The following is a 26,872-nucleotide window of genomic DNA, read 5'->3' on the forward strand; positions in this document are numbered from 1 at the left end:
CCATGGACAAGATCTTCACTGCATGACAGCTCCAAGAAAAATGCAGGGAACAAAACCAACCTCTGTACATGGCATTCATCGACCTTGCAAAGGCATTTGACACAGTGAATCGCAGCGCTCTCTGGACCATCCTCCAAAAAATCGGGTGCCCTAACAAATTTGTGAACATCCTGCGGCTCCTCCATGATGACATGATGGCAACAGTCTTGGACAGCAATGGCTCCCAAAGTGACCCATTTAAAGTGGAATCGGGTGTCAAACAGGGATGTGTTATTGCCCCAACTCTATTTTCCATCTTCATCACTATGATACTTCACCTTGTTGATGGGAAGCTTCCCACCGGAGTGGAAATCATCTATCGGACAGATGGCAAGCTGTTTAACCTCAGCAGACTGAAAGCCAAAACCAAAGTTACAACAACATCTGTTATAGAACTCCAGTATGCTGATGACAATGTCGTCTGTGCGCATATAGAAGAAGATCTACAAGCCACTCTCAACACCTTCACAGAAGCATACATGAAGCTCGGCCTCTCACTGAACATTGAGAAAACCAAAGTGCTCTTCCAGCAGTCACCAGTCAATCCCTCTCCAATGCCAGAGATACAGCTTAATGGTGTAGCATTAGAAAATGTTGACCATTTCCGCTACCTTGGCAGCCACCTCTCCACCAAAGTCAACATCGACACCGAAATACAACACCGCCTGAGCTCTGCAAGTGCAGCATTTTCCCGAATGAAGCAGAGAGTGTTTGAGGACTGGGACATCCGTAGGGATACCAAGGTGCTTGTCTATAAAGCTATTGTCCTCCCAACCCTGCTATATGCCTGTGAGACGTGGACTGTCTACAGACGTCAAATGCAGCTCCTGGAACGATTCCATCAGCGCTGCCTCCGGAAAATCCTGCAAATCTCCTGGGAAGACAAACGGACAAACATCAGTGTGCTGGAGGAAGCAAAGACCACCAGCATTGAAGCGATGGTCCTCCAACATCAACTCCGCTGGGCAGGCCACGTTGTCCAGATGCCTGACCACCATCTCCCAAAGCAGTTGCTCTACTCTGAACTTAAGAACGGAAAACGGAATGTTGGTGGACAGGAAAAGAGATTTAAAGATGGCCTCAAAGCCAACCTTAAAAACTCTGGCATAGACACTGAGAACTGGGAAGCCCTGGCCCTTGAGCACTCCACCTGGAGGTCAGCTGTGACCAGCAGTGCTGCATAATTCGAGGAGGCACGAGTGGAGGGTGAAAGAGAGAAACATGCCAGGAGGAAAGCGCGTCAAGTCAATCCCAACTGGGACCGCCTTCCACCTGGAAACCAATGCCCACACTGCGGAAGAAGATGCAGAGCAAGAATAGGGCTCCACAGCCACATGCGGACCCACAAGGAAACCCATAATGGAAGACCATCTTACTCGTCCAACGAGGGATCGCCTAAGTAAGTAAGTTATATTATTATATTTATTGCTATTGTGATATATTTATATGTATTACATTTTATATTATTATATTTATAATCATATTTGTTATTATATTCTTATATTTATTCTTATATTTTTATTAACCAAACAGCATAGGCAAACATCTCAATGAAGGATCCATAGACTGCCATAGAGTTACTGTTATATAATGATAATAATTATAATAGCTATTATTATATATTTATATATTATTATATGTATAATTATACTATTTTATATTTGTTATTATTTAAATATTATTATATGTATATTTATTATACTATTATTTATTATATCAATTATTATATTGTTATATTTATTATCATATTTATTGATAATTTATTTCAATTATCATATATTTATATTTATTATAAATGTATACATATATATGGAAAAGGGAACAGGCCATGCTATTTTGAAAGCCAGGAAAATGTGGATGGGTTTGAAGGCAGAAGCAGAGGTTTTATTCATCTGTCCAGGTGAATGTCAGAGCAGCGTAATTGCTGCTCTGTGAACTGACATCACAAAGCTTTTTCTCCCCTTTGGCAGTGTTAAGGCCTTGAAGCCTCTGAGAATGAGGGGGATTTTTTTTTTTTGTGGAGCCTGAGGTTTTTACCTTTGAGCCTATTACTTCTATGGGGGAAATGAAAATGTTCCTTGAGATGATGGGAATGTTTTGGGTAGATCCATTGTCAAGGAAACAGAAAGTGGTTCTCATGAGATTCTGCTAGGGACTGACTCTGAAAGAAATGTACAGACAGCAGACAGGAGCTCTGCCTATAACTCAATGTTTAGAGTTCAGAAGAGATAGTGCGAAGCAGAGACACATTCAGTGTTCCCAGAGGCTGACACATAAGCAAAGGGAACCCAGGTGTGAGAAAGATTGATGTCATGGGTAAGAGTTAGAATTTCTTAAGCGATTTGTGCTAATTCTCGTCGTGGGATCAAGGTTGGATTTTCATGTGTCCAGTTGCGTGTCTCGGGAGCTTCAAGTTCGGAGTTCTGGTCCTTGGTTTTGTATCTTGTTTTCCTGTTCAAGTTCAATGCCTTTTGAATGGATTAAAAGTCTTAGTTCAAGTTTTCAAGCCTTTGGATAATAGTCATGTTAAAGTTTTTTAGCCTTTGGATATAATTTTGGTTTAAGTGTTAAATTATAGTTCCTTGTTTTTACCTTTTGGGATTTTGGATTCATGCTATTTGTTTAGCTCAAAAATGTCAAGCTGAAAAATGCTTTTTCAGTCTGTGTTTTTTTTATTGTACCCTGGTGATTGCTTAGTCTGCTTAGTATGTGCTGTGTGTATTGAGATTGCTCTCTGTGTGTGTGTCAGAGAGATGTAGTGCTTGGATGATTTTTCCCTCTCTTTGAAACCCCAAAAGAGATGGGTGTAGCTCAGACCCAGTTCTTAACTATTAAGAAATGTAGTTATAATTTCTGTAAATAAACCTTTTGTGGTTTTTAAGATTGGACTCTGCAGGTTTGCATCCAAAGCTCTAAATCAGTGGTTCCCAACCTTTTTAAAACCATGGACCACTTGACCAGAGACCACTCTCCAACATTAGTACAAAAGGGGTTACGAATCAGTTTTTGATCAACTTTAGATTCGGTTTGTTTATTTGGGGTGCTGATTCAGAAAATTGCATTGGATAGACCACATCAGCTCTAGTTTCTGATACAGAACATATGCCATCCAGTAGTCTCCATCTGCTCACCCACAGAAAACCATATTTAAGAAGCCTCCGGCACTATAAGAGGGTTTCGCGAGACCAGTCTCTCTTGTTGCAATGGTGTAGTAATGGTGAGGCATCAGAGCATATTTTCATTCTTGAGGACCACTGGTGGTCCATGGACCACAGGTTGGAAACCACTGGTCTAAATCCTTTACAGTCACCTCACATGGCACTTCAATCTCTGCTTTCTGTGAGCTAATTGCTCAACTATAAGTATCCTGTTTGTATTTTGGATGCTCTGCCATTTTGGGTAGTTTTCCCTAACGAAAAGGGTTATGGATCCAGCACGCTTCCACTGCACACTCTGCGAGCCTCCTCTGTGGCGGGAAAAATGGAGAGCTGCTATTTGTCCGTCTGAAGCTGGAGCCATTTGAAAGAATCACCCAGAAAGGAAAAAGACTGGACTTGGAAAATGGTTATGACCAGGGTGGGATTATAGGGTTTCCAATAGGAGACCAGAGACAAAGCTTATCCAAATATACACACTGAGGAGGAAACATATAACACAATACAGATTTCATTGAGGCACATCTCCTACCTGATAGTTCTGATTAGATTAATCCTCCCAGGAATGTTTGGGGCTGGGCCCAAGGCTCGAGAAATACGTTATTATTATTAGATGAGGGGGGTCTATCTATCTATCTATCTATCTATCTATCTATCTATCTATCTATCTATCTATTTCCTTCTCCAGGGATGTTTAAACAGGCTGGATGGCTACTGTTGAGAGGGCTTTGATTGTGTCTTCCTTTATGTCAGAATGGGGTTGAACTGGGTGACCTTTATGGGTCTCTTCCAACTAGGATTCGATGCAGAAAAGAGACCCGTGCTATTCATGATCCCACTGCACAGTCTCGTCTCCAATATATTTGTTATTGCTATTAATATATTTAAGCATGCGCTAAAGCCCCCTCCCCCGCTGCCCTTAACATCCAAGAAGTGGAAGAAAAGGAGCCTCTGTTTCCCTCCCGTAGCTGTCCTCCTTCCTGAGATCCAGAGTTCAAGGTGGAGCAGGTGGGGACAAGTGAGCAAAGTGGCTTGTGACCAAGGCGTGGCAATGCAGGAGTCTGGATGGCGCCGCCAGATTGTGCAATGCTACCTGTAATTAGACATAAGTCCATCAGGAAGGAGTTGTAGGTCAAGAGTGAGGAAGACTGTTTAGGGAATCTACTAATCTGTTCATCCCCCTTCTATTAGCCTTATCATTCTCATCCCCAGTTTGGGACTCAAGATGGTTTACAACAGAAACAAAAACAACATATTATTAATATTTATATGATTATTATAATAAAAGATCAAAATTATATTATTTATTCATTATTATTATGTCATCATTAGGAATATAATAATAAAATAATACATAATGCATAAATAATAATAATTGTATTATTATTTATTATTTATAAATATATAATATTAAATAAAAACTATAGTGTTATATTTATGTGACACACTGCTGTGATGGGATATCGCCGTTTGTTGTTTTGTTCCCAGGAAAGAAGGAAGGGAAATGCTTCTGGGAAAGTCGGCAAAAGTTCGCCCCGAAGGAAGGGGACTTTGAACCCCCTTGGGACAAATAAGGCCTATGGAAATAAATGGTTACTCAATGTGTCCCGGTTGGAAAGACTCCCTGTTAGCCTGTGGCCCATTGGCAAGAGGGGCAAGGGGGCGGGCTTTGTGTTCCTGACTTATTCCTTCCTCCCCCCCCCCCCCCGCCCCAGTTCAGACTTTGACCTTTGCCACATCGAAAGAGGCTCTGGCCTGAGCAGAGGAGGGAAGCAGAAGAATAGAGGGACCCATCGCAGTTGACGAGACAACAGGAGACCAGGGATGTGAGTATTGGGGGAGGGATGCCATTGGGACCCCTTTTCCCTTTACGCTATGGGATACCGATCCATGTATAGCCAAGACCAAAGGTCAGAAGGCTTCAGGCAGTGCGTGGAGCACATATAGAATAATAATATACTAATATTATAATTATAATAATAACAACAATAGCAATGATAGTAATAATGTAAACCGAATAGCAAAGGTCAGAAGGCTTCAGGCAGTGTGGGGAACACATACACAATAATAATAATAATAATAATAATAATAATAATAATAATAATAATATAATAAGGCATTTCCTGAGTTACAACATCACCTGAGAGCCCCAAAATATATACAAAATAATAATATTGTATATATTATTAAAATAATATATACAATATAAAAATAATATCGTAATGTAATAGTGCTGGTATATTGTATGTAATGTTAATAATGTTGAAATATAGTATATTGTATATCGTATACACTACAATTAATGATATTGTATAACATAAATATATAATACTAATAGTGTAATGTACTGATAGTGTGTTATATATATTGTGATATAATAATATAGTACAATATAATAATATATAATATGATAATTGTATATTATATATTACTTATAATATTGCTAGTAATATTGTAGTATAATGTGTTATTTTTTATATAGATGTGGATTTGTTTTTGGGATTTGGGGCGGGGGGGGGGGGTTGGTTATTTTTGTCTTTGTTCAGCTTCTCACGGCATTGAATGTTTTCCGGTATCTGTTGGAAACTGCCCTGAGTCCCCTCGGGGTGATAAGACGGGATAGAAATAAATAAATAAATAATAACTCACAGTTAAAAATGGGTTTGAGACAACAAGAAGTGAGAGAAATCTGCCTGAAAGGGAATATCTCCAGCATTTTTTGCTGGTCGCAGGAGCTCCGTGTACCAAGTTTGGTTCAATTCCAGCTTTGGTGGAGCTCAGAGTGCTCATTAATTGCAGGTGAACTATAAATTCCAGTATGTACAACTCCAAAATGCCCAGGCCAATTCCCCTCAAAACCCTTTAGTATTCAAATTTGGGCATATGAGGTATGCATGCCAAGTTTGGTCCAGATCCATCCTTGTTTGGATTCATAGTGCACTCTGGATGTAGGTGAACTACAACTCCTACAAATCCCTCCAAAGACCTCCAGTATTTTTTGTTGGTCATGGGGGTTCTGTGCGTCAAGATAGTTCTAGGTCCATCGTTGGTAGAGTTCAGAGTGCTCTTAGATTACAGGTGGACTATACATCACAGGATCTACAACTCCTGTAAATCAAGGTGAATTCTCCCAAAACCTCTCTAGTATGTTCGGTTGCTGATCAATTCCTCTGTTTCTTGTACACCATATAGAAAAGGGTTAAGGGAGAGGCAATGGGGCAGGGGCGGGGTCATGCAAATTCTACACGAATGGATAGAGTCAGAAACACTGGGATGTTTGTTGTGGAGGAAACACATGAAATCTAGGATGAAATTGTCTCCGTATGAAAGTTTTCACTTGGGTGGTGGGCAGTGTGGTGTTTGTGAAGGACATTGTCAGGGCTCTTGGACATGCTCATGGTGCTCGCTATAACCTGTAATGTCATTGGAGAGAGGGCCACTGATGTCTCCTGAGTAGTGGGAGCTAGAGATGTTTGTGGAGGTAGGTGCTTGTCTGTATAAGTGGACACCCCAGCCACACGCACACATACATATTTTCACTTTTATTATGTGTGTGCATACACACACATAAAAATGTATAGTACTCAGCACCATGGATGGTTCCTTCAGGATGAAACCCAAGGAGGTTTCCCCTCTATACTAGGAATGCTGTCAGCCCTCTGAATCCTCAGTTTCGACATTCACAGATTCAAACCCACCGCAGCTCAAAGATATTTGTGGGAAAGTATTCCTTCCCGTCCTTTCCTTGGCAGCTTCCTGTTGTTTCCTAGGCCCTCAGCATGACTGGATTGTGTAATGAGACTGTTGTCCCTCTTTCTCATCCCTTCTTTGGTCTCCTTCCATCTCTTGTAGCCATGGCCTCCATTGATGGCATGGAGCTGCTGGACCTCCTCTTTGACCGGCAGGACGGCGTCCTTCGCAGTGTGGAGATGGGCTCCTCCGTGACCCCTTGGATGGGACCAGGCGAACACGTGAGCTCTCTTTAGTGTCATCAACAGGGAGAAAGAAGGGGAATTAAAAAAAGGGGGGGGGGTGTCCCTGAGAAGTTTCAGTCTGATAAGAAGAAGGGGATTGGAGGAGAGGAGAGAGGTATTTGCATAAAAGGGAGTGTGTCCCTGAGAACTATCAGGATTAGAGGGGAGGATAGAGAGGGATTTCCATAAAAGGGGGCAGGTCCCTGAGAAGTGTCAGGGGAGAGGGGAGGGATTTGCATAAAGTGTCAAGGAAGAGAGGAGAGGAGAGAGGGATGTGAATAAAAGTGGCCATGTTCCTAAAAAGTGTCAGGGGATAGGAGGAAAGAAGAGACAGGGATTTGAATAAAAGTGGGCGTGTCCCTGAGAAGTGTCAAGGGTGAGAAGAAAGAAGGATTTGCATAAAAGTGGGCGTATTCCTGAAAAATATCAGGGGAGAGAAGGAGAGGAGAGAGAGAGGGATTTGAATAAAAGGGGGCGTGTACCTGAGACGCATCAGGGGATTGGAGGAGAGGATAGAGGGGGATTTGCATAAAAGGGAAGGTGTCCCTGAACTTGTTCTCTCCCCTGTAGCTCCTGGCTGAGGGAGAGGGGGACGTGGAGTTCCTGGCCTCCCTGCTGGACTCCCCTGGCTGGTCTCCGTCTGTTAGCGACAGCGGGATCTCGGAGGACCCCCCCTCGGACCACTTGGACAGCCCCCCACATTGCGTCCCCAGTGGAAGCAGCCCGGGGCCCTGCTCTGAGAGAAGCCCACGTGGGGACCGGGCCCACAACAACCCTTTCCAGCCCGTGCTGGTTCCAAAAGACCCAGCCTCCGAGGTGTCCATCGAGTTCAGTGAGTGTCTGTCCGACCGGGCCTGAATTTCGGTCCCTTTCCGAGGTTTTCTTTGTGTATATTGACGATCCAGGCAGCCTATCCTGTTTCCACAGCGCATCCCGAAACGGGCAGAAGAAACTCAACATTTGCTCAAAACCATCTTCAACGTACTAAAGATATTGTATTTCTTCCATTCTAAGACATACTTCTAAGACATAATTAAGACACAGCTTCATTTCAGTACCTCTACCATCAAAAATACATACAACACACCTGTGATTTATTCTTATTATAATTTTATATTTTCTTTAATAGTTATTATTATGATAAGTACTATTAAATAGAATAAAAATGTAGCAATAAGATTTATAGTAAGAAATATAATATAAACTATAGTAACAATAATAGTAATAGTATTATTATTATGAGGTTCCCCGCTGGTGCAGCTGATTCAACCACTGAGCTTCTGAATTTGCTGACCAAAAGGTCACTGGTTCTAATCCAGGGAGCGGGGTGAGCTCCTGCTGTTAGCCCCAGCTTCTGCCAACCTAGCAGTTCGAAACCATACAAATGAGAGTAGATCAGTAGGTACCTATTCTGCGGGATGGTAATGGTGCTCCATGCAGTCATGAGTCATGCTGGCCTCATGACCTTGGAGGTGTCTACGGACAACGCCTGTTCTTTGGCTTAGAAGAGGAGATGAGCGCACACACACACACACACACCAGAGTCAGACACAACTAAACTTAATGTCAAGGGGAAACCTTTACCTATTATTATTATTATTATTATTATTATTATTATTATTTAGAAGTATTTATTATTACCATATTCCTTCCATTGTAAGACGCCATCAATGTAAGACATGCCCTAAGTTTTGTACCAACAACAGAAATACGTAAGATACATAAGATACACGTGTGACTCCAATGCAGTTTGAACTGGATTACTATGGTCAGTGTACACTCATATAATGCAGATTATCTCCACTGAGATGGTAGAACAGAAGCTCTAGGTGCCCTTACGGCCTACTACAGGGAAAACCAGCTGATCCCTAATCCATCTAAAACACAGACATGTGCCTTTCACTTTAAGAACCAACAAGCATCCCGAGCTCTGAGGATCACCTGGGAAGGAATCCCACTGGAGGATTGCAGCACACCCAAATACCTGGGAGCCACTCTGGACCATGCTCTGACATACAAGAAGCACTGCCTGAACATCAAGCAAAAAGTGGGTGCTAGAAACAATATCATACAAAAGCTGACTGGCACAACCTGGGGATCACAACCAGACACAGTGAAGACATCTGCCCTTGCACTATGCTACTCTGCTGCTGAGTATGCATGCCCAGTGTGCAACACATCTCACCACACTAAAACAGTAGATGTGGCTCTTAATGAGACATGCCGCATTATCACGGTGTGCCTGTGCCCTACACCACTGGAGAAATTACACTGTTTAGCCGGTATTGCACCACCTGACATTCACTGGGAAGTAGCAGCCAATAGTGAAAGGACCAAGGCAGTGACATCTCCAGCTCATCACTTGTTTGGGTATCAGCCAGCACGTCAACGACTTAAATCAAGAAATAGTTTTCTAAGATCTACAGAAACACTTGCTGGAACACCTCAGCAAGCGAGAGTCAAAAAGTGGCAGGCTCAAACCCAGAACCTCAACCAATGGCTGATACCAAATGAGAGACTCCCCCCTGGGCACACAGAAGACTGGGCGACTTGGAAGGCGCTGAACAGACTGCCCCCTGGCACCACGAGATGCAGAGCCAACCTTAAGAAATGGAGCTACAAAGTGGAATCCACGACATGTGAGTGTGGAGAAGAGCAAACTACTGACCACCTGCTGCAATGCAACCTGGGCCCTGCCACATGCACAATGGAGGACCTCCTTGCGGCAACACCACAGGCACTCCAAGTGGCCAGATACTGGTCAAAGGACATTTAATCAACTACCAAGCTTGCAAACTTTGTGTTTTTGTCTGTTTGTTTTTTTGTTCTGTTAGAAATGTAATACAATTGTCTGATTGCCCCTGACACGATAAATAAATAAATAAATAGATCCCCACTGAACTGGATAATTTGGCAGTGCAGATGCCAGTTCAATGCAGCTCACTCTGCATGATATGAGTCTATACCAACCATTATAATCCAGTTCAAACTGCATCAGAATCACAGTGTTGGGGCTCAGCAACAGGATGCTGGGGATGTTAAGGATTCTGATTCAGAGGGTGAGATTTTCACTGTGTCTGTTGCTAAGGCTGAGTCACAGACAGAAACGCATGCCGTAGATCACAGAGACAGGCAGGGGCGGCTCAACCCATTACGCAAAGTAAGCATTTGCAGTATAGTTGATTTTGCCCAGGGGCGCTCTTGAGGCACTCTTGGGGGGAAATAGACCTTGACATATGCAAGTTGTAGTTACTGGGATGTATAGTTTACCTACAATCAAAGAGCATTCTGAACTCCACCAATGACGGAATTGAACCAAATATGGCACACAGAACTCCCACGACAAACAGAAAATATATATCCGTGATTTGGGGGGGGGGGGGGCAAAATACTGTTTGCTTACCGTTGAAAATTACCTACGGCCGCCTCTGGAGACAGGCCAGGGCTGACAGCTGCAAAAAAGACAGAGGATGTTTCTCTTGAGAATCGGTCTTCCTGGCCTTCTCAGGCATCAGAAAATGGGGAGTTGCCCCATGATATGAGATTAGGTCTCCGTTTGGAGAGAACTAAGGAAAGGTTAATTAGAAGGTTAGAAAGAATCCCGGGGAAAGTCCTTAAATTAGGTGCTGTTTGGGCTCTTTAGAACAGACAACTTCAACTTAAAATCAAGTTCATGACAAGCTCTCAAGTTTGCCTACATTCCTGAATGGGGTTTTGTCTTTCTGTCTTCTTGGATTTCATGTACCTTGCTGTTGTGAATTTCATGTATCTGGCTATTTTGGATTTCATGGACATTACAATCTTTGGACTATTGTTATTTTATAGCACCTTTTCTACTACCTTTTGGGAAATGCCCGTTTTCCCTTTTGTATATGTCCTTTGTAAATAAACTTCTGTAGTTAGCTACTACTGGACTCTGTTTGATGCTGGGTGAAAAGGTCTTCCTGACCTAGTGTGCGACATGCAGGTGTATCTTATGTATTTCTGCCATTGTTGGTACAAAACTTAGGGTGCATCTTACCATCAATGGTGCCTTACAATGGAAGGAATACAGTAATGAAAAATACTACTAAATAATAATAACAACAATGTTATAGCATTAAATATTAAATAAAATATAAAATATAAAATATAATAATAATAAATCATAAATGTATCTTATGTACATTTTACCATCAGTGGCATTATACATTGGAAGAGATATGACAGTAATAAATACTACTAAATAATAAATGCTATTAAGTATAATATAAAATATCATAATAATAAATTACAGGTGTATCTTATGTATTTTTGATGGCAGCGGAGCTGAAATTAAGGCACCCCTTACCATCAGTGGCATCAATGAAAGAAACATGGTAATAATAAATACTATTAAATAATATTAATTAAAAATAAATACTATTAAATATAATATAAAAGATAATCATAATCACAGGTGTATCTTATGTATTTTTGTTGTTGATACAAAAATTAGGGCACCTCTTATTGTCGATGGTGTCTTACAATGAAAGAAATACGATAATAATTATAAAAACTATTTATTTATTGTGTCAGAAGCTAATTTAGGGTACAGTTGTAATGTATTTAACAGCACAAACAAAGTTTAAAACTTGGCATTATGCTATATGTCCAGAAGCTGGCCCTTTTGAGTGTCTCTGGTGTTGCTGTGAGAAAGTCCTCCATTGTGCATGTGGCAGGGCTCAGGCTGCATTGTAGTAGGTGGTCTGGGGTTTGCTCTTCTCCGCACTTGCATGTCGTGGACAGCGCTTTGTAGCCCCATTTCTTAAGATTGGCAGTACATCTTGTGGTGCCAAAGCGCAATCTGTTCAGCGTCTTCCAAGAAACCCAACCTTCTGTGTGCCCAAGAGGGAGTCCCTCAACCAGTTTCAGCCACTGATTGAGGTTCCAGGTTTTTGCCTGCCACTTTTGGACTCTCGCTTGCTGAACTGTTCCTGCAAGTATCTCTGTAGATCTTAGAAAGGCCTTGGCATGTTGGCTGATATCTGAACAGAGGATGGACCAGAGATGTCATGCCTTGGTCCTTTGATTACTGGCTGCTACTACCCAGCGAATGTCAGTTGGTGCAATACCAGCTAAACAGTATAATTTCTCCAGCAGTGTTGGTCATAGACATCCTGTGATAACGCAGCATGTCTCATGAAGAGCCACGTCCACTGTGTCCAGTTGTGATCCCCAGGTTGTGCTAGTCAGCTTTCGAATGATGTTATTTCTAGCACCCACTTTTTACATGATAATCAAACAGTGCTTCTTGTAAGTCAGAGCATGGTCCAGAGTGACTCCCAGGTGTTTGGGTGTGCTGCAATGCTCCAGTGTGATTCCTTCCCAGGTAATCCTCAGAGCTTGAGATGCTTGTCTGTTCTTAAGGTGAAAAGCACACGTCTGCGTTTTAGATGGATTAGGAATCAGCTGGTTTTTCCTGTAATAGACAGTAAGAGCACCTAACGCTTTGGAGACATTCTGTTCAGCCATTTCAAAGCTCCCTGCTTGGGCGGTGATGGCACCATCGTCAGTATAGATTAAACTCTCTGTCCCTTCTGGCAGTGGCTGGTCATTTGTGTAAATGTTAAACATTGATGGAGCAAGCAGCATAAATACTATTAAATTTGCAGCATAAATACTATTCAATAATAATAATAAATGCTATTAAATATAATATAATAATAAATCATAGGGGGATCTTATGTATTTTTGTTGTTGGTTCTGAAATTAAGGTGTGTCTTATCATTCATGGGGTCTTACAATGGAAGAAATGCAGTAGCAAATATAGTATATAATAATTATCAGGTTAACTATTAAAACCACTGGAAAATTACATGTACATTTAGTAGTGGTAGTGATGAAGATGATGATATAAAATCAGCTGTATCATTCAGAGGTACTTTTTCTAATTTATTCTGGCTCCTTTAATCACAGGGAGCCAGAATTATTCTTATTGTTATTATTATTATTATTAATAATAATAACAATAACATTCCTAATGGCTCGAGGCCTTGTATGCAATAAAATACATAGATGAAAGTAGACCGCTTTGAGTCTCCTCGTGGAGAGAAAAAGCGGGGTATAAATAAACATAATAGTAATAATAAGAGACATGCAAATAGATCTAGATCCCATATTTGAATGTGCTTCAGGATGCTTTCCCTTTCCTTTTCTTGGCAGGTATGTGGGACGCAGGGTTTTATCCGGAGGAAAGGCAAGAACTGGTTACTTCTATTTTGGATTCGCCTTCCTGCACCTTGACCATCAAAGACCTCCTTCTGTCAAACACCTGCGAAATGGTGAGCATTGTTTTCTGTCCAAGGGTCAAATAATAATTATTACAATATTGCGTTTCCTGGGTTATTTTTAAGAAGACTTTTTTTCAATTGTACAAAATGCATAAGGTTGTGGGTGAACTATAACTCGCATCCTGCCATCATTACTTAAAGTCTGTTATGTTGGGCAAGTTTGCTCTCGATGCATCATCTATCTATACACATAATAAAAGTGTACTCTCTAGCTGTAGGGTAAACTTCAGCTCCCACTATGGTGAGTCAGTCCTCTCAAACCCCTCCAGTAGGTTGAGGACTGACTCACCATAGCTTAGTCATGGGGATTCTGTGTGCCAAGTTTAGTCCAGGTCCATCATTGGTGGAGGTCACAGTTTCCCCAACCTCTCTAGTATGTTCAGTTGCTGATCAATTCCTCTGTTTGCTGTGTGCCATAGAAAAGAGTAGGAAAGAGCTAAGGGAGAGGCAGTGGGTGGAGTCATGCGTACCTGGATTTCAGTAAGGCCTTCGACAAGGTCCCCCATGACCTTCTGGCAAACAAACTAGTCCAATGTGGGCTAGGCAAAACTACGGTGAGGTGGATCAGTAATTGGTTAAATGGACAAACCCAGAGTGTGCTCAACAATGCTTCCTCTTCATCCTGGAAAGAAGTGACGAGCGGAGTGCCGCAGGGTTCCGTCCTGGGCCCGGTCCTGTTCAACATCTTTATTAATGACTTAGATGAAGGGCAAGAAGGCATGTTCATCAAGTTTGCAGACGACACCAAATTGGGAAGGATAGCCAATACTCCAGAGGACAGGAGCAGGATTCAAAATGATCTTGACAGATTAGAGAGATGGGCCAAAACTAACAAAATGAAGTTCAACAGTGACAAATGCAAGATACTCCACTTTGGCAGGAAAAACGAAATGCAAAGATACAGAATGGGGGACAATGCCTGGCTCGAGAAAAAGAGCGAAAAAGATCTTGGAGTCCTCGTGGACAACAAGTTAAACATGAGCCAACAATGTGATGTGGTGGCAAAAAAAAAAGCCAATGGGATTTTGGCCTGCATCAATAGGAGCATAGTGTCTAGATCTAAGGAAGTCATGCTACCCCTCTATTCCGCTTTGGTTAGACCACACCTGGAATATTGTGTCCAATTCTGGGCACCACAATTCAAGAGAGAGATTGACAAGCTGGAATGTGTCCAGAGGAGGGCAACTAAAATGATCAAGGGTCTGGAGAACAAGCCCTATGAGGAGCGGCTTAAGGAGCTGGGCATGTTTAGCCTGAAGAAGAGAAGGCTGAGAGGAGATATGATAGCCATGTATAAATATGTGAGAGGAAGCCACAGGGAGGAGGGAGCAAGCTTGTTTTCTGCTTCCCTGGAGACTAGGACGCGGAACAATGGCTTCAAACTACAAGAGAGGAGATTCCATCTGAACACGAGGAAGAACTTCCTGACTGTGAGAGCCGTTCAGCAGTGGAACTCTCTGCCCTGGAGTGTGGTGGAGGCTCCTTCTTTGGAAGCTTTTAAACAGAGGCTGGATGGCCATCTGGCAGAGGTGATTTGAATGCAATATTCCTGCTTCTTGGCAGGGGGTTGGACTGGATGGCCCATGAGGTCTCTTCCAACTCTTTGATTCTATGATTCTATGCAAATTCCACACCAATGGATAGGGTCAGAAACACTGGGATGTCTGTGGTGAAGGAAACACATGAAATCTAGGGTGAAATGGTCCCTGTATGAAAGCCTTCACTTGGTGGTGGGAAGTATGGTGTTTGTGGAGGACATTGGCAGGGCTCTTGGGCATGTTCATGGCGCTCACTATAACCTGCAATGTCATTGGAGGGAGGGCATTGGCGTCTCCTAAGTAGTGGGAGCTGTAACTGTTTGTGGAGGCAGGAACTTGTAGGTGTAAGTGGGCACCCCAGCCACATACACACATATATATTCACTTTTATTATGCGTATAGATATATGATAAATTTATAGCAGTATCTGCACTGGAACAGTGTATCACTTTGATAGTTATTAAACAGAGGCTGGATGGTCAGCTGTCTTTTAATATTTCTTTATTTTTTTACTTTTTCGTTTCCTTCTTTCCCTCTTCTTATTGCGTTACAGTCTCTATTTGTCCCTTTCAAATCACAATTTCTTTTCTTTTTTTCTCTCTTAAATATTCGGTAACTTCTTTCCAGTCTGTTTCTTTTCTTCTTATTTCTTTGTTTTTCAATAGTAGGAATGTAAGCCTATCCAGATTTCTAATTTCTAACATTTTTATTATCCAGTCTTCCTTTTTTGGTATCTCTTCTTGTTTCCATTTTCTGGCAAAGCACATTCTTGCAGCAGTTAGGGCTAAGAATAGAATTTTATCTTTATCTTTTTCCAAATTCCTATTGTATATTCCTAATAAAAATAGCTCTGGTTTCAGTGGTACTTGCATCTTTAACATATTTTGAATTTCTTTTTGTATTATCGTCCAATATTCTTTTGCTTTATCACAAGTCCACCACATGTGGTAATATGAACCTTCTTTTTTTCTACATTTCCAACATGTCGTGCTTGTATTGTTATATATTTTTCCCAATTTTTTCGGGGTCATATACCACCTTTGTGACATTTTGACCCATTTTGGAGGGAATAGACCTTAGTTTGGGGAGGGGGGTGGCACCTTTATATTTGGTATAAAGGGAAAGACAAAGAAAAAAATTTCAGAAACCACTTAACAAGATCAGCAATCCTAAACATATGGGAGAAATATAAGACAAAAATGTACAGTAAAAGACCACTATGGATATCACCCTTAGAGGCGGGACAGAGGAGATGCATGGGGTGGAATGATTGGCCAGACTATAAAGAAATATTGAAAAACAAACAAGGAGAATTGGTAATAAAAGAGCAACATGAATTAAACACCATAGATAAGAAAATAACCTGGCTGCACAAGGAAAAGGATTTTGGGACAAAATTATGGAAACGGAGAAGAAATTAATAACAAAGGTATACAAGAAATTATTAGAATGGTATATGGAACCAAAAGAAGAGAAAAATTACATGAAAAGATGGAACGAAAATATACGAAGAAAGATAAGAAAAGAGGAATGGGAGGAAATCTGGAAGAGAAGGCTAAAGTTTGCTTATGCATCAAATTTGAGAGATTCTATAGCCCTATTTCTCCATGAACTTGTTATGAGGCTGAATGAACATCTGTCAGGGGGGCTTTGATGGTGATTTGTTGGTGCCTGGCTGAAGGGGGTTGGAATAGAGGACAGGGAGCCTTTTTCGTAGGACACACCTAGGGCCTATGGGTGACATACAGTTTGGAAAGCTCTGCTCTATAATTGGGGAAAGCCCTGGTCTCATGTTCTCCAAGGGCCCAATAATAATAATAATAATAATAATAATAATAATAATAATATAACAAATAATAATAATAGTGCTAATACTACTACTAATATACTAAGAATGATAATATAAATATAATTATAATATAATACACTAATACTACTACTACTAATATAATACTACTATGAATACTAATAATCATTAAAAGAATAATATTAATAAGCAATAATAATAAAATAACAAAAATAGTAACATAATAAAAATAATACAGCAATAATAATAGAACAAATAAGAATATTATTATATAATAAATATGATTACCACTACTAATGTACTAATAATATAATAATAATAGAAATATAATCTATATAAATAAAAATGTAATGTTCGTTTGTGGGATTAACAGAACTCAAAAACCACTGGCGAATTGACACCAAATTTGGACATGAGACACCTAACAACCCAATGTATGTCCTTCACTCAAAAAATTGATTTTGGTCATTTGGGAATTGTAGTTGATGGGATTTATAGTTCACCTACAATCAAAGAGCATTCTGAACTCCACTAATAATAGAATTGGACCAAACTTGGCACACAGTTCTCCCATGACCAACAGAAAATACTGGAAGGGTTTGCTGGGCAGTGTCCTTTGGTTTTGGAGTTGTAGTTCACCTACATCCAGAGATCACTGTGGACTTAAACAATGATGGATCTGGACCAAACTTGGCACAAATACTCAGTATGCCCAAATGTGAACACTGGTGGAGCTTGGGGAAAATAACCTTGACACTTGGGAGTTGTAGTTGCTGGGAGTTATAGTTCACTTACGATCAAAGAGCATTCTGAACTCCACCAACAATGGAATTGAACCAAACGTGGCATACATGACTCCCATGACCAACAGAAAACACTAGAAGGGTTTGGTGGACATTGACCTTGAGTTAGGGAGTTGTAGTTCACCCACATCCAGAGAGCACTGTGGACTCAAACAATGATGGGTCTAGACCAAACTTGGCACGAATATTCCATATGCCCAAATATGAACACAGATGGAGTTTGGGGGAAATAGACCTTGACATTTGGGAGTTGTAGTTACTGGGATTTATAGTTCACCTACAATCAAAGAGCATTCTGAACTCCACCAATGATGGAATTGAACCAAACATGGCATACAGGACTCCCATGTGTGCCACAGCAACGCGTGGCAGGGTAGTAATATGAATAATATAATAGATTATTATGACTACTAAAGAAATACTACTACTACTATAATAATAAAGCAATACTAATACTAATAAAATACTATTACTGATTATAAAATAATAAGTAATTATTAAAATAATAAAATAATATTAGTAAGTAATAATAAAAATAATAAGAAATATTATATAATAATAATAATATAATTTTATTTATTACTTGCCTTTTCTTCTGGCTCGATGATACTTCCATCGGGCTTTAGCGCAGCAGGTTAGCCACCAGCTACAGTAAATCTTGCCAATCGAAAGGTTGACAGTTTGAAGCCTGGGGTGAGCTCCTAGCCTTTATCCCAGCGTCTGCCTACCTAGCAGTTTGAAAGTAAAATTGTGAGTAGATAAATAGGTACTGCTTAAAAACAGGGAGGTATTTAAGGCACCCATAAGGAAATGCCAGAAAATGCCGGCAATTTGATCAAGGAGGAAGTTTACGAACAAAGCTCTTTAGCAGGAAAGATGGAGTGACAGCACCACCACCACTCCCCCCCCCCCCCCCCCCGGGCAGAACCAAGCACAAGCCTCCAAGATGTCGAAGATGGGAAAAGCTTGTATATACCCTTATCTATGTACAATTGTCTGTCATGTCCTTGTATTAAATGTTTGCTGCATATGTGTATTCTGTGATCTGCCCTGAGTCCCCTTCGGGGTGAGAAGGGAGGAAAATAAATACTGTACATAAAAAATTAAAATATATCATAACGCTCTTGCGATGTGTTCAGCATCCGCAGGCTCTGACCGCATCAGTGGCAAGGCAAAGTGGCTGTGCGATGCCCCAGGAACTGGTGCTGACAGAGGACGAGCGGAAGCTGCTGGCCAAGGAGGGTGTGGCACTGCCCTCCCAGCTGCCCCTCACCAAGGTAAGCAGGGTGTCCACCCCACAGCTTCCCTATTGAAAGTCAGCCCCAAGGCTCCATCCTTTGAAGGCTAAACCCACCTCGAAAGATGTGGTCCTAACAGGTTGTTCCCTTTGTGCTAGTATGAAGAGCGGATCCTGAAGAAGATCCGCAGGAAGATCCGGAACAAGCAGTCAGCACAGGAGAGTCGGAAGAAGAAGAAAGAATACATCGACGGTTTAGAGAGCCGGTTAGAATAATAATAATAATAATAATAATAATAATAATAATAATAATAACAACAATAGATTACCTAATAATAATAATAATAGATTTATTCATTATTATTATTATTATTATTATTTAATAGATTTTATTTACATACAATAACAATTTACAGTGTAAACAAAACACAAAACAGTGAACATTTTACAAACACATAACCCCACCACCAAGGCCTGAACAAGTATCCTTTCCTTCACCCTGTATTTATAAATCAACCATTAATCAAATGTCATATCCAAAATTCCTGACCAACAAAATTCTGTTGTTTTCCATTTTCGCTCTCTAAGGCATATTTAATGAAGACTGACCAGTATACCTCAAAATCTGATCTGTTAATTTCCCCTCTGAATACCCTCATTTCCATTGTTAATTTATCATTTAAGGCTTATTATTATTATTATTATTATTATTATTATTAAACTGAGGCTGGGTGGCCATCTGTTGGGAGGGCTTTGATTGTGCCTTTTCTGCCTAGACTGGGTGGCCCCTTGGGTTCTAACTAAGGGGTGCAAATACTCAGGATGGAAAGTAGACTTGGCATGTGCTTAAAAAACGGGACATGTCCTAGAGAAGTGTCAGTCTAACAAGAAGAAGGGAATTGGAGGAGAGGAGAGAGAGAGAGGTTTGAATAAAAAGGGGCATGTCCCTGAAAAGTGTCAGGGGATAGGAGGAGAGAATAGAGAGGGATTTGAAGAAGAAAAAAAGGGGGGGGGGGTCCCTTCGAAATGTCAGGGGAGAGGAGAGACTAGATGGATTTGAATAAAAAGGGGCGTGTCAGGCTAACAAACAAATGGGAGGAGAGAACAGAATGACAGGCAGACAGAGGGAAATCTTAATTCATCTGCCAATGAGAGAAAAGCTAATTGATCTGCGTCTTAAGTCCTCAAGGAACTGCTCTGAGTCCCCTCGGGGAGATGGAGCGGTACATAAATAAAGTTTTGTTATTATTATAATGAGGACTACAAACTTGTCCAGGACATGAACGAGCCCAAGCACACCTCCCCTTCCACTCTCCTTCCAGGATGTCTGCCTGCACAGCCCAGAATCAGGAGCTGCAAAGGAAAGTGGTCCATCTGGAGAAGCAGAACCTGTAAGTCCTACCCAGGGCATTGTGGGATACCCCTTTCTTTCGATTGGATGGTGGGGCATGTAAATAAGACCTAACCGTAAAATAAGCCCTAGCATGCTGCTCATAATATATGCCCTACCTCCAAAATAAGCCCCAGTTAAGATTGATAGTCGGACGGATGCATTTAGTAATAATAATAATAGTAATAGTAATAATAATAATAATAAGTTGGACATGTAATCGGAGGGTTTCCTATCTCCTCTGGCCCACAGGTCCCTCCTCCAGCAGCTGAAGAAGCTTCAGGGCCTGGTGATGCATTCCAGCAGCAAGGCAGCTCAGACCAGCACTTGCATTGCGGTGAGTGGCGATGCTGTGGAGAGGCCTTTTCCCCTTGTTTGAAAAAGGGGGTGCTTGACCCTGCTCTTTCCCTCCCTTTGCAGGTCCTGCTTCTGTCCTTCGCCCTGATCATCTTTCCCTCCTTCAGCGCCTTCAACCGCAAGGAAGCACAGGCTGGAGGAGACTTCCTACCGGTGAGAGGTGAGCACCAAGCCAGAGAGCTGGGGAGGGACCCTAAAGGTCATCCAACTGGTCCAACCCCTTCCTGCTAAGATACCATCTGATCCCTCCTGACAGTTGGCTGTCCAGCTTCATAGACATTAGCGGGTTTATGAAATATCTATAGAATCATTGAATCCTAGAGTTGGAAGAGATCCCACATATCATCCAGTCCAACCTCTTCATCGATTAAGGAAAAACAAAATCCCTCTTGACAGATGGCCATCCAGTCTCTGCTTCAAAGCCTCTACAGATCTTTTAGGAGTATAAAAGTTAAAATACAAAACAATTAAATTAAAAAAAAATCCTGATTGATGTAGGCTGGCAAATCCAGATTTATATTATTATTATTATTATTATTATTATATCATTATTTGATAATAATTATTATATTATTATTATTATTAGCCTTTATGGAGCTCTCCAAGGTGCTGAGTGCTATTCCCCACAATGCTAAGTGTCTTGGAGAACTGCCATTTTGGGCAAGCAGTAAAATGTGTTGTTGTTGTTATATAATTATCATCATTATTATTCGAAGCCATTAAGGAGCATTAGATCCGAGTAAATACACTAATCCTGACCAGTCTGACACAAAGTATAGCTTGGGTTGCTGTGAGCTTTCCGGGCTGCCTGGCCATGTTTCAGAAGCATTATCTCCTGACGTTTTGCCCACATCTATGGCAGGCATCCTTAGAGGTTGTGAGGTGTGTTGAAAACTAGGCAAGTGAGGCTTATATATCTGTGGAATGTCCAGGGTGAGATAAAAAACTTTTGTCTGCTTAAGGAAAGTGTGAATGTTGCCATTAGGCACTGTGGTTAGCATTGAATAGCTTTGCAGCTTCAAAGCATGGCTGCTTCCTGCCTGGGGGAATCCTTTGTTGGGAGGTATTAACTGGCAATTTGATTGTCTGGAATTTTTTGAGTGTTGCTCTTTATTTACTGTCCTTATTTTTGAGTTTTTCAGTACTGGTAATCAGCATGCATTTATTTTCATGATTTCCTCCTGTCTGTTGAAATTGTCCACATGCTTCTGGATTTCAGTGGCTTCTCTGTGTAGTCTGACATGGTGGTTGTTACAGTGTTTCAGCATTTCTGTGTTCTCCAATAATATGCTGTGTCCAGGTTGGTTCTCTTCTATGGATGACTTCTCTGGTTGTATTAGTCTGCAGTGCCTTTCATGCTCCTTGATTTGTGTCTGGGCAATGCTGCTGCGTTTTGGGGGTCCCTATGGAGACTTGTCCACAGTTGCATGGTATATGCTAGACTCCTGCAAAGGTGAGAGGATCCCTCTTGTCCCTTGCTGAACAGAGCATTTGTTGGATTTTCTTAGTGGGTCTCTAGATTATTTGAAGGTTGCGTTTCTTCATCAGCTTCCCCTGATGTATGGCAAGAACACTTTTCCTCTGGGTGGATCTTTGTCTTGACTCTTGTGGCTTGTTCTCGGTCTTGCAGCTCTTCTGATGTTTGTGGTGGAGTCTCCATTGGCCTATAGAGCCCAGTTTAGGTGGTTCCATTCACCTTGGAGGAGGTGGGCTTCTCAGATTCTTTTTTGCACAGCCTGCCAGGGCTTTAATTGTGCTTCTTTTTTTACTTGGGTGATGGTTCATTTTCCTTTTGGATGTCTGGGTGGATGCTGTTGAGGTGGTCCAGGAACTTGTAAGTTATTTTTCTCCATGGCTCCAAATGGTGAGCCATTAAGGAGAAAAAGAACTCCCACCCTGGACATTATTGAACACATTATTATTGGAGAACACAGAAATGCTGGACCACTCTCACAACTACCATGTCAGAGTATACAGAGAAGGCACTGAAATCCATAAGCACGTGGACAATTTCAACAGACTGGAGGAAACCATGAAAACAAACACAATCTGGCTCCCAGTATTGAAAACCTCCAAAACCAGGAGAGTAAATAAAGAGCAAAACTCAGAAAACAGGGGAATTCCAAACAGGAAACAATCAAATTGCCAGTTAATACTTCCCAGCTAAGGATTCTTCCAGGCAGGAAACAACCAGGCTTAGAAGCTGCAAGGCTATTCAATGCTAATCAAGCTGGCCAATTGCAACATTCACACTTTCCTCAAGCAGACAAGAGTTCTTTCTCCCATGCTGGACATCATTCCACAGATATATAAACCCCACCTGCCCAGTTTTCAACAGACCTCACAACCTCTGAGGATGCCTGCCATAGATGTGGTCGAAATGTCAGGAGAGAATGCTTCTGGAACATGGCCAGACAGCCTGGAAAACTCACAGCAATTCAGTGGTTCCGGCCATGAAAGCCTTCGACAACACAAAGCAAAGCTTGGTTCCAAAACTCAGCCCTAGGATAGCACTGGAAAAACTGGAAAAACGCCACTTGGTTCTGTTAGGTGGGACTAGATGGTTACCGCCCAACACAATGGTGACACTCCTTCCCTTGCAGTCTTCTCCAGGTCACTCCACGATGATGCTTCATCCAGAGTGGCCTTCTCCCTGGACAAGGGCCCAGCAACAGACCAAGAGCCAGAGAAGAAGTCGCTGCAGCCTCCCCTCTGGACTGAATACGCCCAGGAAGGCCCCCCAGAAGAGAGCCCCTTCTTCTCACGGCTCCGGAAGAGCGGAGTGGTGGCTCTGGGCAATGGCACCATCTCCAAGGAGAGCCGGGCAGACTTCGAGGGGCACAGTGTGGCAGCTGTGGCCTGGACGGAGCCCAATGCCTCTGGGAAGATCATCCTAGAACCGGTTGAAGAGCTGTAACCCCCCTCCCCCCTTTTTCTTTCTCTCTGGGGACTTTGATGAGATTTGGGGAGGGAGGCAGTCAGGGTGTGTATATATTTGCAAGGAGGGAAAGCCACCCATCCCAAAAGTGAGTCGTAGAAGCCTAGGGTTGTATATCATCTACCATTGCAGTAGTTCCACAGTTCAGCTTTTGTTGCCAGCAGTAGAGCTATTGAGCTTTAGCAATTTCAGGAGCAAAGTCAAGTTTTAGAAGTTATAGAAGACTTTATTGAAAGAACTACATTTCTATATAGGAAAGTTAAGGCTTAGCTATCAAAATATCTAGCTCTCTGAAGGAGACATTTTGCCTCTCTCCGGGTTCACAGGAATAGAAAAGAGGCAGTGCAGCCAATCAGAAACTTCTAGTGCCAGCAGTAGAGCCATTGAGCTTCAGCAATTTCAGGAGTGAAGTCAATCTCTCTCTCTCTCTCTCTCTCTCTCTGGAGATATCTTATCTCTCTCCATGCTCACAGGAGAAGGAAAGAGGCAGTGCAGCAGTAGAGCCTTTGAGCTCTAGCCATTTACAGGAGATTTTATTGAAAAAACTATATTTCCATATAGGGAAGTTAAGGCCTAGCTATCTCACTATCTCACTCTCCCTGGAGGCATCTTGCCTCTCTCCATGCTCACGGTAGAACATAAGTGGCCATTTAGCAGATCAGAAGTTTCTAGAGCCATCAGTAGAATCATTGGGCTTCAGCCATTTACAGGAGGAGAGTCAAGCTTTAGAAGTTATAGAAGACTGTATTGAAAGGGAAGTAAAGGCCTAGCTATCTCACTATCTCTCTGAAGCAGACATATGTCCTCTCTCCAGGCTCACAAGAGGACAAAAGAGGCAGTTAGCAGAACAGAAGCTTGTATTGCCAGCAGTAGAGTCACTAAGCTCCAGCAATTTGCAGGATACATTATTAGAACTACATTTCCATACGGGGAAGTTAAGGCCTCGCTTCCTCACAATCTAGCTCTCTGAAGCAGACATCTTGCCTCTCCAGGCTCACAGGAGGCAGCTCTTCAGCTCAGAAGTTCATAGTGTCAGCAGTAGAGCCTCTGAGCTTCAGCCATTTACAGGAGACTTTATTCAAAGAATTCCATTTCTAGACAGGGCAGCTAAGGCCTATCTCACAATCTAGCCTTCTGCAGCAAACATCTCGTCTCGCTCCAGGTTCATAAGAGGCAGATTAGCAGATCAGAAGCTTCTATTGCCAGCAGTAGAGCCATTGAGCTTCAGCAATTTACAGGAGCAAAGTCAAGCTTGAAAAGACTATTCAGAGGGCTACATGACAAAATAGGAAAGTAGGCAAAGCTCTTAGACAAAAGGAGCGGCTTTTATTCTTGTTGGGTATGATTTGCAAAAAAGGAAAAAGCATTCAAAAATAGTAAAGTAACAGCAGCAGTTGAGAAGCTTCTAGTGCCGGCAGTAGAGCCATTGAGCTTCAGCAATCTGGGAGCATAGTCAAGTTTTGTATGTTATTAAAGGCTTTATTGAAAGAACTAAATTTTGAGATAGGAAAGTTGACAGGGGGCCTAATTATCTAACTCACAGTTGACATCTCATCTCTCTCCATGCTCACTGGGAGAAAACGGGCTTGCCATGTGCTCAGAAAAGCAACAGTCTAACGAACTAATAGGAGAGAATATATTGACTCAGAGGTTTCTTCTTCTTCTACATCCCATATAAGAAGAACATCCATGTAATGATTTATGTTAAATGTGTTGTGTGTAAAATCTAAACCAGTGATCCAAGTCCTGCAGTCTGCCGTGTCAGTGTTTAATATGTTTGGTTTCTTCTCTGTTGTGGCTTGTGAGCTTCCAAGCCCCAACCCACTTATTCAAAGGGAACATAGCGCTCAACAGGCTCCAGGGATCACACTGTTTCTTCCTTCTGTTAACAATAATAATGGATCGGTCTTATATAATGCTGCTGTTCCCGCAGAGGTAACCATGGACACAAAGCACCACATCCGGCACAAAATTCAACTTGTCGTCTTCTTCTTTTTTACTGCATCAATATAATGGCAAGTTAGAACTGAGAATGGGGGAATAATAATAATTTGTGTTCCTGTTTTTATTGACTTCATGACTCATTCATCACATTAGGAATCCATCCCAATACATGCCTTATTTCTTCCCATTAGGGTGGGATGCCTAATTTATACACATAATAAATGTGAAAATATGTATGCGTGTATGCGGCTGGAGTGTCCACTTACACAGACAAGCTCCTACCTCCACAAACAGCTATAACTTCCACCACTCAGGAGACACTAAAGGCTCTCCCTCCAATGACATTGCAGGTTACAGTGAGTGCCATGAATATGTCCAAGAGCCCTGCCAATGTCCTCCACAAATACCATCCTGCCCACCACCCAAGTGACGGCTTTGATACGGGGACAATTCCATCCTAGATTGCACATTTCCTCCACCACAGGCATTCCATTGGTGTGGAATTTGCATGACGCCATCCACTGCATCCCCCTTAACCCTTTCCTATGGCATGCAGCAAACAGAGGAATTGATGAGCAACTGAACATACTAGAGAAGTTTATGGAGATTTCACCATGATTTATAGGAGTTGTAGGTACTGAGATGTATAGTTCACCTGCAATCTAAGAGCATCTGAACTCCACCAACAAGGGACCTGGAGCTAACTTGGCACACAGAACCCCCATGATCAACAAAACAAACTGGAGGTCTTTGGAGGGATTTAGAGGAGTTGTAGTTCACCTACATCCAGAGAGCACTGTGAATCGAAACAAGAATGGAGCTGGATACTCTATATGCCCAAACCTGGTAGGTTTTGAGGGGAATTGGCCTTGTCATTTGGGAGTTGTAGGTACTGGAAATAATAATACAATAATATTGTGTCCCTGCTTTTATTGACTCTATTCATCCCAATGCATGCCATATTTCTCCACAAATTATTGGCTACCTCCTTGCTTTTCCTTCCAGCTCTATGACTATTTAAGAGGAGGAATTTGCACAAATGGAGAGAAGGAACGCTGGCGACAAAAGTTATTCCTTGCAGTGTTCTTTTATAGCAATGGCACGACTAGGGAGCCAAATCAAGGAAGCAGGATAGTAATAATAACACTGAGTACATATGATCTTTGGATGTCATATGCTTTTGAGGCCTTTTCCATTCACCCCAAGGCAAATCCTATGTGTGCCTTTGAACTGAGGGAGTGTGCCTTCCCCACACATTACTGAACGACATACGGCTATATCCCAATTGATGATGGGGATGATGGGAATTGCAACCCAACGGCCCTTGTGGCTTCAAGGCTGGGGAAAGGCTCAAGGGTGTTGCAAAGCCAGGCATCCTC

General features: G+C 41.8%; 1 protein-coding gene across 2 annotated transcripts; it reads left to right on the forward strand.

Annotated features, from left to right (window-relative positions):
• The first annotated feature begins 4,911 nt into the window (after window positions 1-4,911).
• On the forward strand, window positions 4,912-25,292 carry LOC132781738 (cyclic AMP-responsive element-binding protein 3-like protein 3). Of its 2 annotated transcripts, XM_060786159.2 has the most exons (10): window positions 4,912-5,020; window positions 7,047-7,165; window positions 7,739-8,000; window positions 13,352-13,470; window positions 18,767-18,904; window positions 19,024-19,130; window positions 20,187-20,255; window positions 20,507-20,591; window positions 20,675-20,771; window positions 23,215-25,292. In XM_060786159.2, exons 2-10 carry the CDS (start codon window positions 7,049-7,051, stop codon window positions 23,526-23,528), a joined length of 1,308 nt encoding a protein of 435 aa, XP_060642142.2. In that variant the 5' UTR covers window positions 4,912-5,020; window positions 7,047-7,048; the 3' UTR covers window positions 23,529-25,292. The 2 variants fall into 2 exon arrangements, with proteins under 2 accessions (XP_060642142.2, XP_060642143.2); XM_060786160.2 differs by lacking the exon at window positions 20,187-20,255.
• The last annotated feature ends 1,580 nt before the right edge of the window (window positions 25,293-26,872 follow it).

Source organism: Anolis sagrei, chromosome X (assembly GCF_037176765.1).
Source record: "Anolis sagrei isolate rAnoSag1 chromosome X, rAnoSag1.mat, whole genome shotgun sequence".
NCBI classification, from domain to species: Eukaryota; Metazoa; Chordata; class Lepidosauria; order Squamata; family Dactyloidae; genus Anolis; species Anolis sagrei.

Bases quoted from the DNA above. Each gene is read 5' to 3' on its own strand.
- LOC132781738 (XM_060786159.2), top strand. From the start codon at position 7,049: ATGGCCTCCATTGATGGCATGGAGCTGCTGGACCTCCTCTTTGACCGG. The intron at 8,001-13,351 runs GTGAGTGTCTGT...TTTTCTTGGCAG, and splicing joins CGAGGTGTCCATCGAGTTCA to GTATGTGGGACGCAGGGTTT. The intron at 19,131-20,186 runs GTTAGAATAATA...CTCTCCTTCCAG, and splicing joins ATCGACGGTTTAGAGAGCCG to GATGTCTGCCTGCACAGCCC.